Below are 17,757 nucleotides of genomic sequence, written 5' to 3' on the forward strand. Positions count from 1 at the left end.
ATTATATAATACACACTTAGAAACACACACCAGGCAATATAGCTGCAGCGTGGGGAGCTCCAGCCGCCACGCTACAGCTGACAACGATCAGCTGTAGCACGCTGTCAGCTGTAGTGCGGCAGCTGGAGCTCCCTGTGCGCTACAGATGATCGCTGTCAGCTGGAGCACGGCAGCTGGAGCTCCCCATGCTACAGTTGATCACCCTGCTGGTGCTGCCATATTAGCGGAACGCCGAAAAGCAGGGCACTACTGTACTGAGTATAGCCCTGAGTAAGTTTCGTCTGGAGGCACAGCTTCTATGGCTCTGATGTCCAATAGGTGTTGAATCTCCTGCTTTACAGCCTGATGTTCCAGCGGAGATCTGGAGACTGGAGAAGGAAGGAACCTGGCGGGTAGATACACTTGCAATTGAATCTTGTAACCTTGTGAGATTATATGAAGCACCCATCTGTCCTTGGTTGAAGCTTGCCACCGGGGGAGGAACTGTGTCAGCCTCCCTCTCACCGGAGGCAGGACAAAGCAGTCAAAACAATTGCCATTGTCCCTGGTGAGGTTGGATGGGAGGACCTCAGGTGGGATTTGCAGCTTGAGAGCTCTTACGGAAACATGGGGAATTCAAGGAAGGGCAACCACTTCTGAAATCTCAGCTGTGATTGGAAGACTGACAGCTCTGAAAGTAATCAGAGGATATGAAAGAGCGTCTGGGGTAACAGCAGTTGTCTTTCCTCTAAGATGGCACTGAGTTCCTTTTATCTTTGGTGTCAACCAGAACATCATCCAGTTCTGCTTCACCAAAGAGTTTAGCTCCAGGAAAGGCAACAGAAACTAGGTTGGCCCTTAAAGATGCAACTACATCCCAGTGTGTTAGCCTCAGATGTCTATTAGCGATTACCTTGGCAGCCATAGCACGGCAAGAAAATTGCACAGACTCCATGGAGCAATCACCCATGAAGGTAATGGCACGGGATATTTTCAAAAGAGTCTTCCTCATTCTAACAAGATCTGGTTCAGGGTTATTAAGCAGGTCATCAATCCATAACAAGGTTGCTCTACCAAACACAGAAGCACGAACAGATAATGCAATGGCCTCATGACACCACTCTAATGCCAGATCTGACCTCTGTTCAGTCGGGTCCTTGAGTTGGGCATCCCTGTCTTGGGGAAGCAGCACTTGAGATATCAACTGTACAATGCGACTGTCCATAGCAGGAGTCCTAAGCAGATTCATAAACTCAGGCTCTAGAAGATAAAACTTGCTAGCATAGTTAATGCCTTTTTATGTTGGAATGGAGAACACCATTCAGACTGTACCATTGCTTTCAATGAGACAGGAAGGAGAATATACCTTGAAGATTCCTTTTGCTTTTGAGGATCAGCATTTATCTAACACAGCCAGCACTTAAAAAAAACAGAGGTGAAGAAGTGAGAAGTGAGGAACAGTCTTGTGGAAATTACCTCATCAAGGTCTGAGTCACCATTCCACTCACCTTTTCAAGGTCTGGATTGCTGACAGTGTCTAACTGCTGACCAATAGCTGAATGCCCTGATAAGTCAGAAGTATTGGAAATACCTCTTAATCCTTGCCACTGAAGTAGAGTGGGAGAATGCCCCCTTAAGCGATGTCCTTCTCCTATCAGACTTTTGGCAAGTGCTGGGGCTGGAGCATTGCCTGTAGCAGCCACAGCAGAATCAGTATTAGGTCTTTTAGGTATATGAGCCCTGTCCAGCCCAGAGGACATACTAGTCAATAAAGTCTGCTGTACTTGCTGCAATCAGCCTGTAGGAAATTTGGAAAATAATACTGCTGTGGTAGCAGGGCCTGCTGAAGCAAAACAGACTGCTGAGGCAACTGAACTGCTGAGGCAAATCAGTTTGTTGAGGCAAATTAGGCTGCTGAGCAGGGAAAAGAGGAGGGGGGAAAGGAAAGGCTTGCAAGACCTCAGCTAAAGGCTTGTTCAATGGAGCAACTGAGAGGGAGGAATCCTGTCAGAGAATGCTCTTAGGACAGTGGAAGAGAGCTGCACTAGGCGGGGAAGGGGTTTCTCTCACCCATAATGGTGCAATCATCATTAGATGAGAGGAGCTCCCTGTGATGTTCCTGTATTAGTGTATATATGGTAAGTGCTGTTTGAATAGAAGATACATGGTAAGTGGAGTGAAAGAGGAGGGGGGAGTGAATGGACAGTAGAATGCTGGATGATTGGCTGAATGTTTGGATGGCTGGAGAGTATAAATGGAAGGATGACAGTTGAATCTGGGTGGACGGTGGATGTTAGTGGGTTGTTTTGGTGGGTTTGTGAGAGGAGATTGTGTGGAGAGTTGGTGGATGTGAGGAGAGTGTGGAGTTCGGATTAATACTAAGACCAGTACCTCAGGAATAGATGAAACCATATGCTTAAGTGCCTTTATAAAGAAATCTTGTTATCTTTGTTATTTAATAAATATATTTGGTTTACCAAAGGCCTGATCCTTGGCTGGGGTTTCACAGACCAGAAGGGAGGGTAAGGTAAATACCAAGGCTGAAGGGAAACAAATGGTGGCAGCGGTGAAGGGGAGAATATAACACCACAAGTATTCAGAGCAAACCAGAGAGAAAGGGAGTGGGACAGCTTAAGCACTCAGTCACAGAGGTAACCTGATAGAGAGACTCAGGCAGAGTCTCTGGGAATACTGGTTATAGGACGTGACTGGTGGTGCTGCCTAGCAGGGGGATCTGTTGAGATCTGTGCTAGAGCGGGGAGAGAAACCATAAAAAAGGACAGTCCGGACTGGTGGAGTCCCTGGTGGTGCCTAGTGACAGGCAGTAACCACGAGCAGGTAGGAACCTGACAGGGAGAGCCAGGGAAGGGCGTCACACTCCCTTTCTCTCCCTTTTTGGAGCAATGGAGATCCGTGTGTTTGCCATGCCAGAGGCAGGAATGGTGCAGGGACCAACATTGTTTGAATTGCTCCTACCCGGGCTACTGCTAATACCCTGCTCTGATCTGCCTCTGCAGTCATTTGAGCACTGAGTGCCTATACAGGATTGAGACTGCGTGGCAAGACCTCAGGTACTCTGCCTTCCAAAGCGTTGGAAGTAAGGGCCTGTGAGGAAGGACCTTTGCCTGGATCTTCTAAGGAAGAAAATGGTGGCCATGAAGGAAGCTTCACAATGGCAGCTGCCTGAGTGCTTTCCGCTAGGGGTCTTGCTACGACTACCACTGAGCACTGCTATTCCTCTTTTTCAATAAAGCACTACTGAGAATCAGGCTTCCCCGTTGTATAAGAAAAGAGTCTCTCTTCCTCTGCTTCCTGAGGCAGACAGAGCAGAGGAGAAGAGGGGAGAGTCTGCGGAAAAAAATGTTTGTTTTTTTAAAACAGAGGAGACAATAAGAGAACAAGAAAGCAGAAAAAAGAGGGGTAAGGGAGGAGGAAAATGTGTTAAAATAGAGTAAGAACAATACAAACAAACTCAGTGAGGAGATAGGGAAAGACCACAGGAGGATGTGCTCTGAGCTAAGATAGGAAACAGACTGAGCCTCAACAGGAAGGGAGGAGCTGCAGGGCAGGGAGCACAACACATCTTGGAGACCTCTGATGTTCACAAGAGAAAAAGGTTATCTTCAGTGATTCCCCTTCCTCCCTACAGCCTCCTTAATCACTGTTCCACTGACAGAAAACTCCACTGGATCTGTGGAGGGACACCAATGGAAAAAAATCAAAATTGGTACTTACCATGAATTTGTATTTGCAGATTAGGTTGGAGGACGTTCTGTAGACAGGACGACACCTCCCTCTGGAAGTGATAGGCAGGGTCTTTAGAGTCTTTTGCTTCCTCTTCCAGGGGGAGGAGTCATCCTGCTCTCCACAATGAAATGGCAGAGCAGAGAACAGCTCCTCAACCCCAATACCATGCAAACACACACTAAGATAGAACAGCCAGAACAGAACAACAAACCAGGAGATATGGAAAGCATAAACAGCAGAACACAAAATACTAAACACAGTGTATGTAGGATGCAGGTAGAAGCCCTAATCCCTACACCCTCACTCCAGAGGGCAGAACAGAGGAAAGAAAGGTGGGGAGAATGTCTAACCTAATCTGCAAATGGAAATTCATGGTAAGTACCAATTTCTATTTTGTTCCAGATTAGTTTGGAGGACATTCTGTAGACAGAATGTAGCAGGGCAGTATGCCAAAACAGGAAGAGTTTCCTCTGCTCACATACTACCTTCTGGAGAACCTTTCTGCCAAATGCTGCATCAGCCTCGTGCTGCAGAAGAGCTCCGGGGGGAAAGGAAAAAACTTTTTTTTTTAAAACAGGGAGGAGAAAAGTAAGCTACGAAGGAGGAAAACACAGTAAGATATAATACAAATACATGAGATAAATATACACGCCTGAACAGAGCAGAGTGCGATCAAAGGTTGTGTGTGAGGGCAGAAGAGAACTGGGGTGGGAGCTACACAGAACAGGAAGTTCCTGCAAAAATCAACAGTGCTCTTCTGCTTTCAACTGCTAGGTGGAGCTACCTACCCACCTGATATCATCTTTCTATGCACAGGAGAATGTACATGGGTTGTATGTGGCTCCATGTGGATGTGGCTTCTCCATGCGGGCAGCCATTGGGTAAAATATGGCTCAGTTCCCAATACTTATTGTATCTCCATGTTACCACAAAATATTCTTACAAATTGTGATAATATGTATTAATGCCCAATCCAAAAGGTGACACCAAGTAATCACCATGTAGCTAGTTTCTTACAAAAAGGGTTTTAGTGAAAGGGAGTAAAAGGGAGACCATGATGTCACTGTGTAAGGTTGATAAGGATTGCAGAAGATAGAAAATGGGGGCTTGGGAAAGTTTTAAAAATAGCTTTAACAGTCTTGAAAAAAGAAGCCTTTTCTAGGAACAAATTAATGAACCAAGTCTTGCTTCTAAACACTGCAAGAAATGTGTAAGATCACTTATCTAGGCATGAGGCTAAGACATGCATGCTCTAGATACTTTTGTCAAAGTCTGTGTTGTAACCATACTTTATTTGTTCTCATGAGAATTTTGTTAGATATGTTGATGGTTAAAAATGAAAGGAACTGAAAAAGGCCATACAGCGTTATTCTGAGGTACATCAATCTGAAGTCTTTTTAGTTCATTCTTCAGTTGGCATTCTTTTATTTCATCTTGCTGAGCTTGACCTGAAACAATGTATTGAATTAGTAAAAATTAATTAAGGTTGTACTGAGACTGAGTTCACACAGTATATTCATCACTAAATGAAACCAACATCAACTGATGACTCACATATATAAAAAAACTACTTCGGAGCAACCCAGACAAAACTTTTATTACCATTTCAAACTTAATACTTTCAGTGGAGACAGTTTACACGTTCAGAGAAGAACCATCAAATGATTCTGGGGTCAATTCACACTGCTGAATTTCTACATAGGATTGTGTATAGGAATACGTGACCACAAAAAGGTTAGCAATACACAGTGAGCAATCACAATGATCTCTGTGATTGTAGCTACAGTCATCAAGGCAGCTGTTGGCACACTATGCCTGGCTCACATGTCACATAGTTAAAATAACTTATGGTTTAATGTGAACAAGCAGCATGCTGGTGCATAATGCTGAAACTGGGGACACTTTGCTCCTGCCTTGCTCCTATTGCACTTCCAGGAAATAAGTCATAGCTTCATTCGCTGCATCATCTGAACTGGGCCTCTGTCTCCAAACAAAGCACAAGAGGAAGTAGACAAAAAAACCAAGAGCCCAGATTCAGACAACAAAAAGGCTAGACTTTGGCTTGTTTCTTGGCAGCATAGCAGCACCACAAGCATGGCAAGAGCAAAGTACCTCTGAGTAATCACTTGAATACCCAGAGTAATGAGTATCAATGCCTAGTACAGGGGTGGGGAACCTCCAGCCCATGAGACAAATTTGGGCCACCATATCTCCCCGTTTAACCTACCAGGCCCTTTTGGGCAAATCCACCCACGCTACACCTGACATCAGGCTTCTTCTAGAAGGAAGGGTGGGATATAAATTTAATAATAAATAAAATAAATAAATAATGTGTGGCAGATAGTGTGGCTTGGACAAAAGGAGCTTTGCAGGCACTGCTGATTGGGAACACTATGCAAGGGGTCTTTGCAGATGTTGGGTGCTTTGGAAGTGCTGCGTAAATCACTTCGCAAACACTGTGATCAGGCCAAGCACAGAGCTTGCAAAGATTGTTCAGCCCTATGTGCAGAACCTCCAAAACACCTAACAATCAACTGGTCGTCAGGTGTTTTGGAAACTCTGCACACAGGGCTGAACAAGCACTTTCAACTATTTCCTCCCACCCATGCAGGCCAATTTTGACAAGTGTCAATGACCTAATGTCATTATGATGTTAGATGGTCCCACCCACCTGTCAAAGTTGGCCCATGGGGTGGAGGGGAGATATCTGGTCTGCTGGGCCAAAAAGGTTGCCCATCCCTGGCCTAGTAGTACAACATTAGATAACTAAATAAGCACTCCACTCAGTTCATTTATTATTTTTATTTATCAGACTTATCCCACCCTTCCTCCTAGCAGGAGCCCAGGGCAGCAAACAAAAGCACTAAAAATACTTTAATACAACATAAAAACAGACTTTAAAATATGTTAAAACAAAACAACTTTAAAAACATTCTTTTTAAAAAAGCTTAAAAACATATTTGAAAAAAGGGTTAAAACATATTAAAAAGCAATTCCAACACAGATGCAGACTGTGATAAGGTCTCTACTTAAAAGGCTTGTTGAAAGAGGAGGGTCTTCAGTAGTTGCCGAAAAGATAACAGAGATGGTGCCTGTTTAATATTTAAGGGGAGGGAATTCCAAAGGGTAGGTGCCACAACACTGAAGGTCCACTTCCTATGTTGTGTGGAACAGACCTCCTGATAAGATGGTATCTGCGGGAGATGGTATCTGCAGAGCGCAATGACCGACTGGATATATAAGGGATAAGATGGTCTTTCAGGTATCCTGGTCCCAAGCTGTACAGGGCTTTGTACACCACAACTAGAACCTTGAACTTAGCCCAGTACTTAATAGGTAGCCAGTGCAATTCTTTCAGAAGTGTGGTAACATGTTGGCAATACCCTGCCCTAGTGAGCAGTCTTGCCACTGCATTTTGCACCATCTGCAGCTTCCAGACCAACCTCAAGGGTAGCCCCACATAGAGTGCATTACAGTAATCCAGTCTGGAGGTTACCAATGCATGGACAAAAGTGATCAGGCTATCCCAGTCCAGAACTGGCTGCAGCTGTCTTACCAGCCGAAGCTGGTAAAAGGCACTCCTAGATACTGAGGTCACCTGGGCCTCTAGCAACAAAGATGGATCCAGGAGCACCCCCAGACTAAGAACCTGCTCTTTCAGAGGGAATATGACCCCATCCAAAGCAGGCAACTGACCAATTATCTGAACCCAGGAACCATCAACCCACGGCGCCTCCATCTTGCTAGGATTCAGTCAGTTTATTGGCCCTCATCCACCCCACCACCCAATCCAGGCACCAGTCCAGGGCTTACATGATCTCTCCTGATTCAGATGTTACAGAGAAATAGAGCTGGGTATTGTCGGCATACTGCTGACACCTCACCTCAAATCTCCTGATGACCGCTCCCAAGGGCTTCGTATAGATGCTAAACAGCATGTGGGACAAGATGGGACCCTGCGGCACTCCACAGCACACTGCCAGGGGGCCAAAAGACAATCACCCAACACTATTCTCTAAAAACGACCCTGGATATAGGATTGGAACAACTATAAAACAGTGTCTCTGATACCCATCTCACCAAGTCGGCCCAGAAGGATCCCAAGGACAATGGTATCAAAAGCTGCCAAGAGATCAAGGAAGAATAACAGGGTCGCACTCCCCCTGTCCTTCTCCCAATAAAGGTCATCCATCAGGGCGACCAAGGCTGATTCAGTCCCATAACCAGGCCTGAACTCAGACTGGGATGGGTCAAGATAATCTGTTTCATCCAAGAGTACTTGTAATTGCTGTGCCACAACCCTCTTTAGCATCTTCCCTAATATATTTGCGACTCGGCAGTAGTTTTTGCAAATTAATGGGTCCAGGGTGGGCTTTTTCAGGAGCAGTCAGGTCACCGCCTCTTTCAGGGTGGCTGGAACCACTCCCTTCCGCAATAATGTGTTGACCACAGTGTGGATCCACTCAGTCAAAACCCGTTGGCAAGTTTTAATAAGTCAAGAAGGGCAAAGGTTGAGAGGACACGTTGCTGGCTGCATCACTGCAAGCACTTTGTCCACGTCATCAGGCCGCATCAACTGAAACTGTTCCCAAGAAGTTGCAGCAAACAGTTTGAGACATGTACATTAAAACCACATGAAAAAAAGAGAGGTTTATTCATAAAGACTTTGGGATCTGCACTAATTCTAATTTGGGTAGTGCAAAACCATACTTAAGCACTATTGAAAAATTGTACATATAAAAATACAAGAGAACTTTGCAGTGAAGAAATGAAAATAAATCCTACATGTGAAAATTGCTAACCTCTGGCACTCCAGATGTTAAGAACACAAGGAATTAAGAATAGCCTGCTGGATCAGGCCATCAGCCCATCTAGTCCAGCTTCCTGTTCTCATAACGGCCAACCAGATGTTTATGGGAAGCCCATAAACAGGATCTAAGCATAAGAACACTTCCCCCTCCTGTGGTTTCCAGCAACTTGTATTCAGAAGCATACCGTCTTGGAGAGTTGAGGCATAGCACAACCATCATGGCTAGTATCCACTGACAGCCTTACCCTCAATGAATGTCTAATCATCTTTTAAAGCCATTCAGGTTAGTGGCCATCACTGCCTCTTGTGGGAGTGAATTCCATAGTTTAATTATGTTGCTGCTCCTTTAACATTGGTCATCCTAGCTGGGACCAATGGAAGCTGTGGTTCAGCAACAACTGGAGTGTGACACATTAGCCACTCCTGTTTAACAATGAAAAAAATACATTAAAATGAAAATAGTATTCTTACATGACTTACACTTTATTTCAGCTAGAAGTTGATTATTAGTGTCAAACAAATTTCTGTATGCAGTTATTGACTGAGAGAGGCGGTCTCTCTCTTTTGTAAGAGTTGCCATCTTCTGTTGTCTCTTATAACCTAAAGAGAAAAAATAATGCAATTTAGTCTATTCACCTGCAGTCTTTCCCCAAAATATCAGAAATGTAAAAAATGAAATAATGCATTGATAATTAAAAGAAGGCAAAAACAGACACAATTTTAGAATATGAAAATTAGAAACATTGCAACTCACCATTGTAAAACATAAAAGACAGACAATAAGGTTCCAAACATCTTTTCAAAGTTGGTATGACTGGCTCAAATACAAGAATATATTCAGTACTATCTCTTCCTGGACTATTTTCTGCCAGCACAAGATCCTGAAGGAAAACCAAATATATACTTGCATCATTTATTTCAGAATGCTTTATATAAAAAATACTTGTACAAAAAATGTTTAGCTATATCTTCATTCTATACTGATACTGGCATTTACTAACGTAACTTTTTAATCTGTAAAGCATTACCTTCTGCTTAAAATATTACTTACTATTGATCTAACTCACCTTGCAATGTGAGATACAAAAAAGCAGCTTCACCTTTCTAAGCAATGACAAGTTTTAAATATATCTTCAGTAAACATATTTAAAAACAAAATCTAGAAATTAAATACACCTCATACGTTCTCTTGGTAATATCTCATTTTTTATTCTATACTTAAAAATAGTACAAAGGCAATATTCAGAGAACCGAAATGAATAATATGTGATCAAGAAAACATTCAACTCCCAATGTGGAGTTAAAGTTACCGCTATTACCATGGAAGCAGACAGCAGATCCCAAGGGATTAGAGCTTTTCATTAAAAAAGAAAGAATGCAATTCTCATTCATGTGCAGTAACAATATGAAGGATGCTAGTTTGCAAATACTGAGCATGATCTAGCCAACCAATATGAACCACTGATTTCAATAAGCTTAATGGTCTTAATTCTTCCACTGTAATCAACAGAATGTCTTAATTCTTCCATTGCAATCAGCAGAATGTAAAGCTGCAATCCAAGACAATTGGGGGTGTCCTGGTGCCCACTGGAGAATACCCTCTTCCTGTGAATAAACCCCATTCAACTGAGTGGGACTTACTTTTGGTTGATATATATAGCACTGTGTTGTAAATGTACCTATTTTGTCTGACTCTTGCCTGTTAGTATCTAAAGTTTCCTAAAACATAGGAAAAGCTAAATAAATAATATAAATAAATGTGATACAAGTGCAAATACATTGTTGATTTCCATTTCAGAAATATTACTTATAAATTATTTTGAAAAGACTCACCTCAATTTCAACAATTCCTCTGTGAAATGGAAACTCAACTGTACTTGTTTTACCCTGAAACAGTGGGATATCTTTATCTCGATCAATTGAACTTTTAATTTTAGTTATGATTTTTCCATCCAAATCATTTCCAGTACAGTTTTGATATTCATCCTTAAAATTAAGAAGATACCAGAGTTAGGTCTTAAAGTAGCTCTTGCTCAGTACAAATATTTTGAGATTGGGACCAAACAGAACATATATACACATTTTTTTTTGTTTATTCAGTTTGTTTCCAGAACTATTTTTGGACGTGTGCCCAACTCTCCCCCTCCCCAAGCCTTTAAAAGTATACATGCCCTTGTCAATATTTTCATCAATTTAACGTGAAAAATGGAGGCTTGATGGTTTTGGCAAGCCTGTTGTATTTGTCCAGAGCTGCTTATCTGTTCGCATATGGCAATAATCAAAAGTCTGTGAGTGATATTCAACACTAATCTATTTAGAATAGACATATGAAAATCAATAGACTACTCTGAGTATGACTTAAATAGATATAATCTTTTGTATTTGACATTATGGAGAACTGCTATCTAGTACTGGGAATGGTCTCCATATATATCTTAGTAATCAGACCTGAACTAAATGGACATTAACAACTAGTTTTTGAGTTGCCACATGCCATGAGCAGATTGATATGCCATACTGCTATTTCTTTATGAAAAGTTGCCAGAAGAAAAAGCTGCCATATATGCGCTTCCAAGTGGAGGCATTAATAAGGAATGTACAGTTTAACAGCATCACTTCAAGGCCTTTTAAACAATTGGTAGATGCAAGCAGGACCCCGCAACAAAACAGTGTGTTTGCGTGCATACAAAGGTCTTCCTTGTTAGATGGGAGGCTGCCCAATGTTGGGCAGACTCCATGCCTGAAAGCCTATGGAGACATAGACTGGGCCAGCTATCAGCTAACCTGATCTGTGTCTTCAAAGCTCCCCCTTCTCAAGTGGAGGCTGCCCAGCTCTAGACAGCCTACCTGATCCATGTCTTCAAAGGTTCTCAGCTGTCTCTTCTCAGGCATGAGGCTGTCTGGTGCTGGGCAGCTTTGAAAAGAGTAGCTGTGCAGAGAGAGGAGGAGATGGGCTGGAGAGCAGCTAAATGGCCTTGCATGCTCCTTTCCCCTGTCTTGCATGCAAGTGCTCAATGCACAATCTGCATTCCCTTATTTTGGGGAATTTGTATTCCCTTATTATGTACTTCTCAAAACCTTTGGGTTCCCCCAAGTCTACAGGTATCTCCTTCCTGCATTTTGGTTACATAAGCAATGGTACTCTCCCCATGAATTTGGGAATTAAAGGGAGTGATGCTACAGTTAATTTGAGATGGAAGGAAGGGGGAGAGAACTATGTAAACTTTAATTTGCTGGTTAATACATGCTCATAGTTGTGTTTTCAAGACTTCAATAAAACCTAGGTTTTTAGGAGTTCTCAGCATGCCTTATCATGGTAATTTTTGAGATCAACGAAATGTAGTCAGTTCTTTTGCAGGAGGTTTTCTTCCATTTGTTACAGGGAAACTATGGAAGAAATCAAATATAGAAGACAGCCCAAACAACTAGACTTCCACCTTAGGATTTAACAGCAATATTTTGATAGAATCTTTAAAGAGCTATTGCTGGAACAACCCAGGAAGAGATTAGAATTTTCTTCTAAAACGAAATGCAAATAACGGGCTGCCAACCTTAAGGGAAATGGTAAATCAAACACAAGTTAACAGTTTACAGTAGAGGTGGGGAACCTCAGGCCCAGAGGCCAGCTGTGGTCCTCCAAGCCTCTCCCATTGGCCCCTGAGACTCTCCAAGGCTACACCCCTCACCAGTCCTGCTCTGTAGTCTTGAGTGCTTTTTGCCTGGCTGAAATGAGTCCTTAAACTGTGATAATGCCTCTTGTTTGCCTGGATGAAAGATGAAGAGGTGTGTGTGTGTGTGTAGGAACCTCTGACTTCTGTATGGCTGGAATGTACCATACTGTACAATCATATCTGTTTCTCTGCCCATTTTTGTCTCTCGTTTTAGCTATCACTGGAATGTGGCTCCTGGAAAGTTGACCATGAGGGAATGGTCTTGGCCTGGAAAAGTTTCCCCTTTTGATTTACAGTAGCATACCTTACATGCTTAGCAATTCTTTTTTTTTAAAAAAAGGCAAATAATGAGATGACTTTTAAATCAATTTCTTTCAAAATACTGATTGTAAAATTGCAAATACCTGCTTTCAAGAGAACCAATACCTATTTTATCTAGCTTAAAAGTACTTTTGAAAAAGGTGAAACCCACCCCATTTTAAGTCACTTATATTACATGCAATTCAACTTGATTACCGTTATAACGAGAGACAAGTCCTTGACAAGGGTCCGACTGCCAATAGCCCGATCGTTAGAAACTGCAGGAGTATTTGGTGAAATTCTTGGGATCAATTGTGTTGGTTCATTAGGCACCACTTCAATAACAATCTTAAGAAAAAACAATCACAATACTTTATTCACAATCTTAAAGACGGTCAACAGTACTTACATGTCTTTTAGAACAAATCGAAATAGAAACAACCTTAATTGTAGAAGACTAAAGTCCAATTCATACGTATTCTTGTTGTTATGTTCTGCTTCCATGTAGCTGGGGCCCATGGTGTAGTTGTAACACCTGCAACTGACAACCAATGGATAGTTTCTACACTGGTATCACTGGAGGCCCTGACCACACAGAAGTGGAAACACTTCAAAAATATGTATGATTTGGGTTAAACTATATCCATGTCTGGATTTGTGCTTATTCTTTGCAGCTTTTCTACAATGGAAAACAAGCATCACAGAAAGTATTAACACTACTGATTAGCTCATCCCTGTGAACCTTTAGTAGGAGCTGCTTAAAAGACAGCAATGGAAAAGAATTGGCTGCTGTTCCCCATATATTTCCTAGAATGGAGTGCAATTATCTCTTAGTCACTGTTCCATATGATAGTGGTAAAGCAAAAACATTAAATACTTCTGAACTAGGAACTGTCTTATTCATTGAAAACTATGGGCCCAATCTATTCAAGCACAGGCATTGAGCTTATGTATGCAGGAATTCCACTGAGATTTTTATCTTGATTTATTTGCAACATTTTTATACTGCCCATAATAAAAAGTTCTCTGGGCTTTGCAAGTTTTTTTTTTAACCACAATATATAAAATAAATAAGAGAGTCAAATTAAGAAATTTAAAACGGCATCAAAATAAAACCAAAGGAAATCCAGAAACAGATAAAAAATAGTGTAAGAGATCTACAAAGTACTAAAAAAAAACGTGTTTACAACTGAAAAGCCTAAGAAAATTTAAATGTTTTCACCTGGATCTGTAAAGGTTGTAACATAGGTGCCAGGCAAGCTTCTTTGGGGAGGGCATTCCACAACTTGGTTTTTCTCTGAGCCCCTTCTCTACCAATACAAGCATGCTCCCAGGCAGCATAAAGGAGCAGTGCAGGGAATGGGAAGATCACATGTGCTTCCTGTATCCCACCCAGCCCTCTTTTTAGGTGCCATTCAAGTTACTTGAGATTGGAATATGAACAACTTGTACAGTGAAGAGAGGTGGCTGCATAGGAATATGGAAGGCACACAGATTTTGCACTCCTTGTAAAGCCTGCTTACGCTGCTTCCACTGGTAGAGTAGGGACTTGGAGAAAGGAAAGTTGGGCAGTTGCCATAGTTTCTTATTTGTTTGGGGTGAAGGAGCCACCCAGAAAGCAATGGATTAAGCTCTATTGCAGCCCTGGAAGGCAAAAAAGAGGTGACTACCTCTGTGCTATATCCAGTCCCCTAAGTGCCTACTAAGCCCTCCTGACTGTTCCATAGTTATCATATATATTTTTCATTTCCATGGAAACTAAGGCTTTTAGCATAGTGGCACTAGTGCCTTGGAACATTGTTCCTATTGAAAATGCCTACAATTTTGATTGTTTGTTACCTGGTAAAATGTTTCTGTTTCATCAAGTGTTTTTAGAGAAGTGATTTGATTCAGTGTTGGTTATTTGTTCTGTATTGTATTATTTTACAGTTTTATGATGTTTTAATTATTTTATTATACACCACCATGATTTTTTTGGGCAGTGTATAAATAAATACTCTTCTAAATTTTAAAAAAAATTGGAGAAAGGACTTTGCCAAAGATCTTAACTTATGGGTAGGTTCATGGGAGTAAAGGTCAGAGAACTTCAACAGACTACTAAAAATGCCAACATAAATTAGCTTGTAACTTGAAATTTAAGAGATAAAATAATAAAAAAATCTACAGCAAATTACAACACTTTAGTTTACATATGTTATTTCAAAAGCAAACCTGTTCGCTGTTAAGAACATTTATTTTGTCAATGGCAAATGCAAACTGGATGCTGTAGGTGCCAACTTTCTCTGGGACCATTTCATCCCTAAATTAAAAATATTGAATTTTAGTAATAAAATAAAACTTTTAATATTTATATTCTCTAACACTCCTGTTAAATGAGGATACATTTACGAGTTTGACTAAACATTTCTTCCTTTCAACAGAAGTAGTTCTTGTTAGAGGAAAGACACCTCTGAATCCAACCCAACATTTCTTCTAAGTTTCCCTTTATATATCTTATTCTAAAAAAAATTATAATTCTGTAGTTGAAGATTATAAACAGATGTCCTGTCATATAATTTAATACAAATTCTCTTAGGACCCGTCTACACTATACAGTATCATACCACTTTCTGATGGTACTTTAAGTGATATGACAGTATCATACCACTTTAAATAATCATGGCTTCCTCAAAAAAATCCTGGGAATTATGGTTTGTTAAGGGTGCTGAGTCTTGTTAGGAGACCTCTAGTCCCCTTACAGAGGTACCATTCCCAGAGCTTCCTGGGAAGAGGGATTGATTGTTAAAACTACTCTGGGAGCTGTCACTCTGTGAGGGGAACAGCAGGATATCCTAACAACTCTCAGCACCCTTAACAAACTACAGTCCCCAGGATTCTTTGGGGGAAGCCATGATTGTTTAAAGTGGTATGATACTACTTTAAATTTATGGTGCAGATGGGGCCTTAGTTAAACATACCCAACCTTTTCACCTTTTTCTTGTATGACTTAACTGGCCCCTTCTAAATCAATTTCTACTTTGTACATAACATTGTACATTAGAGATAGGTATTCAGGAGAGAGCTAGGTAGAAAGGATTCCTATATATGGGATTTGACATTTTTATTAACACAACCTCAAAAAGCAAATAATATTGCCTGACATCAGGTTGTACCCTGCTTTAATCTTCTTTGCCATGTTTGAACAGTTTTCCCATATTTTGTTTTATGTAATAGACACTGTATTTTGAAAACAAACAATGCAGTAAAAAATTCAAAGATAATTAGCACAGTAAGGTATTTGCTACCAAACTGCCTTCAGAAAAAGTTATCTATTTACACATTTTTCTTCTAAGAACAATATATTCAAAGCTATGACAAATGGTTTTTGTCAATTTGTTTACCTGAAGTAAAAAAAGCCCTCCTCGTCATCTTTTGCTTTGGTACAGCCAAATGTTGTAACCTTAAAAAAATATTAGAAGAGTCCATCCACGTAAACATTTTGAGACAACTTTGTTAAATATGAACAGACAAGCAGAGTAAATAAAACTTGTAAAGAAAGACACGTAATTAATTAGGTAAAGATTGTCCAGTATGGATTTCTGCAATCCTCCCCTCTACTTCTACTTTGAAGCTCACTTATTTCTGCCATTTTGTCCTTTTGCTAACTAAAACACTCTTTTGACAGGTCATATCCTAACAGAAAGCACAAAAGGCAAGATCACTTTATATTTAAACTACAAGGCTTGATTACATGATATTGTTGCCATGTGGAGGCAGCGTTAAATTGCTACAATATGTGGTTACTAAAACGCAGTAGGCCATTTCATGTGGAATGGCTCAATGTATTACCACATATCTTTCATTTTGAGTATCTGCAATAACATAGGGAAAATGGGACCCTTTGTCTTGCTTGAAGGGTATTTCTGAGGGGACACTAGGACACCACCAGATGGGTAATGTGTTCCTTTTATTGCATGAGGCAGGAAAATGTCACTCCACATGAAGCTCTCTGGTACTCTGCCCCCAGAGTGTCAGTCTGCTGTCTGGCCAAGGCTGTAAGTTAAACAAATATTCAACAAGAAAACAAAACATGTTTAACAACAAAAATTAAAACATTTAACACATGACTTACATGGTCACACTCTGGACTTTCTGCTCTTAACCCACCTCTTAACTACGTCATGCAGCCCAGGGTGGGCCTTGGTGGTGTTCTAGTGCCCTTTGAGAAACACCCTTCAAAGGGAGGGTACCAGGGGTACCACTTGGGAAGTGTCCTACTGCCCACTGGACAACATCCAATCTCATATGGTGAGCTTAAATAGCTGCTATGTAGTACTATTTGAACTGCCACGAATGTGGCACTCATGTGTAACATTTGTTCCACTCTCTCACACAATGTTTCCCATTTATTTTATTTTAATATTTATATTTTAAGGGGAATGTAAGTGTGCATAAAAACTGGCCATTGTGAATATTCCTGTGATTCCCATGATGATTGTTCCCCTACTGCTATTAAGTTTTTTTCTTAGCTTAATATCAGTATTGGGGGCAATTTCCATCAGAATTGTGGGGGGAGGAGGGAAGGTTTTAAATTTTATTCTCCCTGCAACCCCCCTTGTGCTGCTCAGCTGACAGGTGAGAATGGGCCATTGGCCTCACCTGAAGGGTGGTTTTCCCAGGTGTCATGCCATCATGTGGGTAGTCATAGCGCCATCTAGCGTCTCAAGGCAAGAATGTACTGGAGTTAATATCTGTAGTGAGCGAGCCCCTCCTACTCGTTTCATTTGCGATGAGTCTGGAGTGAGACATCTTGAGGGAAAAGCAACAGCCAACAGGCCTGCCAGCAAGGAAACATTTCTAATGAACATGGAAATCCTGATTTAACTCTCTTGCCTAAGTGATACATCTGAACAATATACTGAAGTAGGTGACATCCATATGCAAACTCCTCCAAATGGGAGGGCTGTGATGGCATGACCCCTGGGAAAACCACCCTTCAGGTGAGGCCAATGGCCCGTTTTCCCCAGGTGGCATGCCATCATGTGGGATGTACCAAAGCAGCCTCAGAAGGGAGGGACCACCCACTGCTTACTCGGTGCTTACTCATGAGAAAGGACCTGTTGCAGAACTCGCTTCCCAAAGGATGCGTTGGCAGAAGCGTAGCGGTCTATCTTATAATGTTTGACAAAGGAGTCTGGAGTAGACCATACCGCTGCTCTACAGATGTCTGCAAGAGGTGCGTTGGTTGCAAAAGCGGCCATAGTGGCAGAT

The 17,757-nt window shown here is 41.4% G+C and overlaps 1 protein-coding gene across 4 annotated transcripts in view; it reads right to left on the reverse strand.

Annotated features, from left to right (window-relative positions):
- Positions 1 to 17,757, reverse strand: part of SMCHD1 (structural maintenance of chromosomes flexible hinge domain containing 1) — a 238,696-nt gene that overhangs the window by 37,967 nt on the left and 182,972 nt on the right. For 3 of the 4 annotated variants that reach the window (XM_061596291.1, XM_061596308.1, XM_061596316.1), the window contains 7 exons: positions 15,888 to 15,946; positions 14,719 to 14,806; positions 12,724 to 12,855; positions 10,370 to 10,522; positions 9,291 to 9,417; positions 9,008 to 9,136; positions 5,089 to 5,174 (listed from right to left, as the gene is read on the reverse strand). In XM_061596291.1, coding sequence (XP_061452275.1) covers positions 5,089 to 5,174; positions 9,008 to 9,136; positions 9,291 to 9,417; positions 10,370 to 10,522; positions 12,724 to 12,855; positions 14,719 to 14,806; positions 15,888 to 15,946 — 774 coding nt within the window. The remainder of the gene's footprint in view (positions 1 to 5,088; positions 5,175 to 9,007; positions 9,137 to 9,290; positions 9,418 to 10,369; positions 10,523 to 12,723; positions 12,856 to 14,718; positions 14,807 to 15,887; positions 15,947 to 17,757) is intronic. The other variant, XM_061596298.1, reaches the window with a different exon arrangement.

Source organism: Rhineura floridana, chromosome 1 (genome assembly GCF_030035675.1).
Source record: "Rhineura floridana isolate rRhiFlo1 chromosome 1, rRhiFlo1.hap2, whole genome shotgun sequence".
NCBI lineage: Eukaryota > Metazoa > Chordata > Lepidosauria > Squamata > Rhineuridae > Rhineura > Rhineura floridana.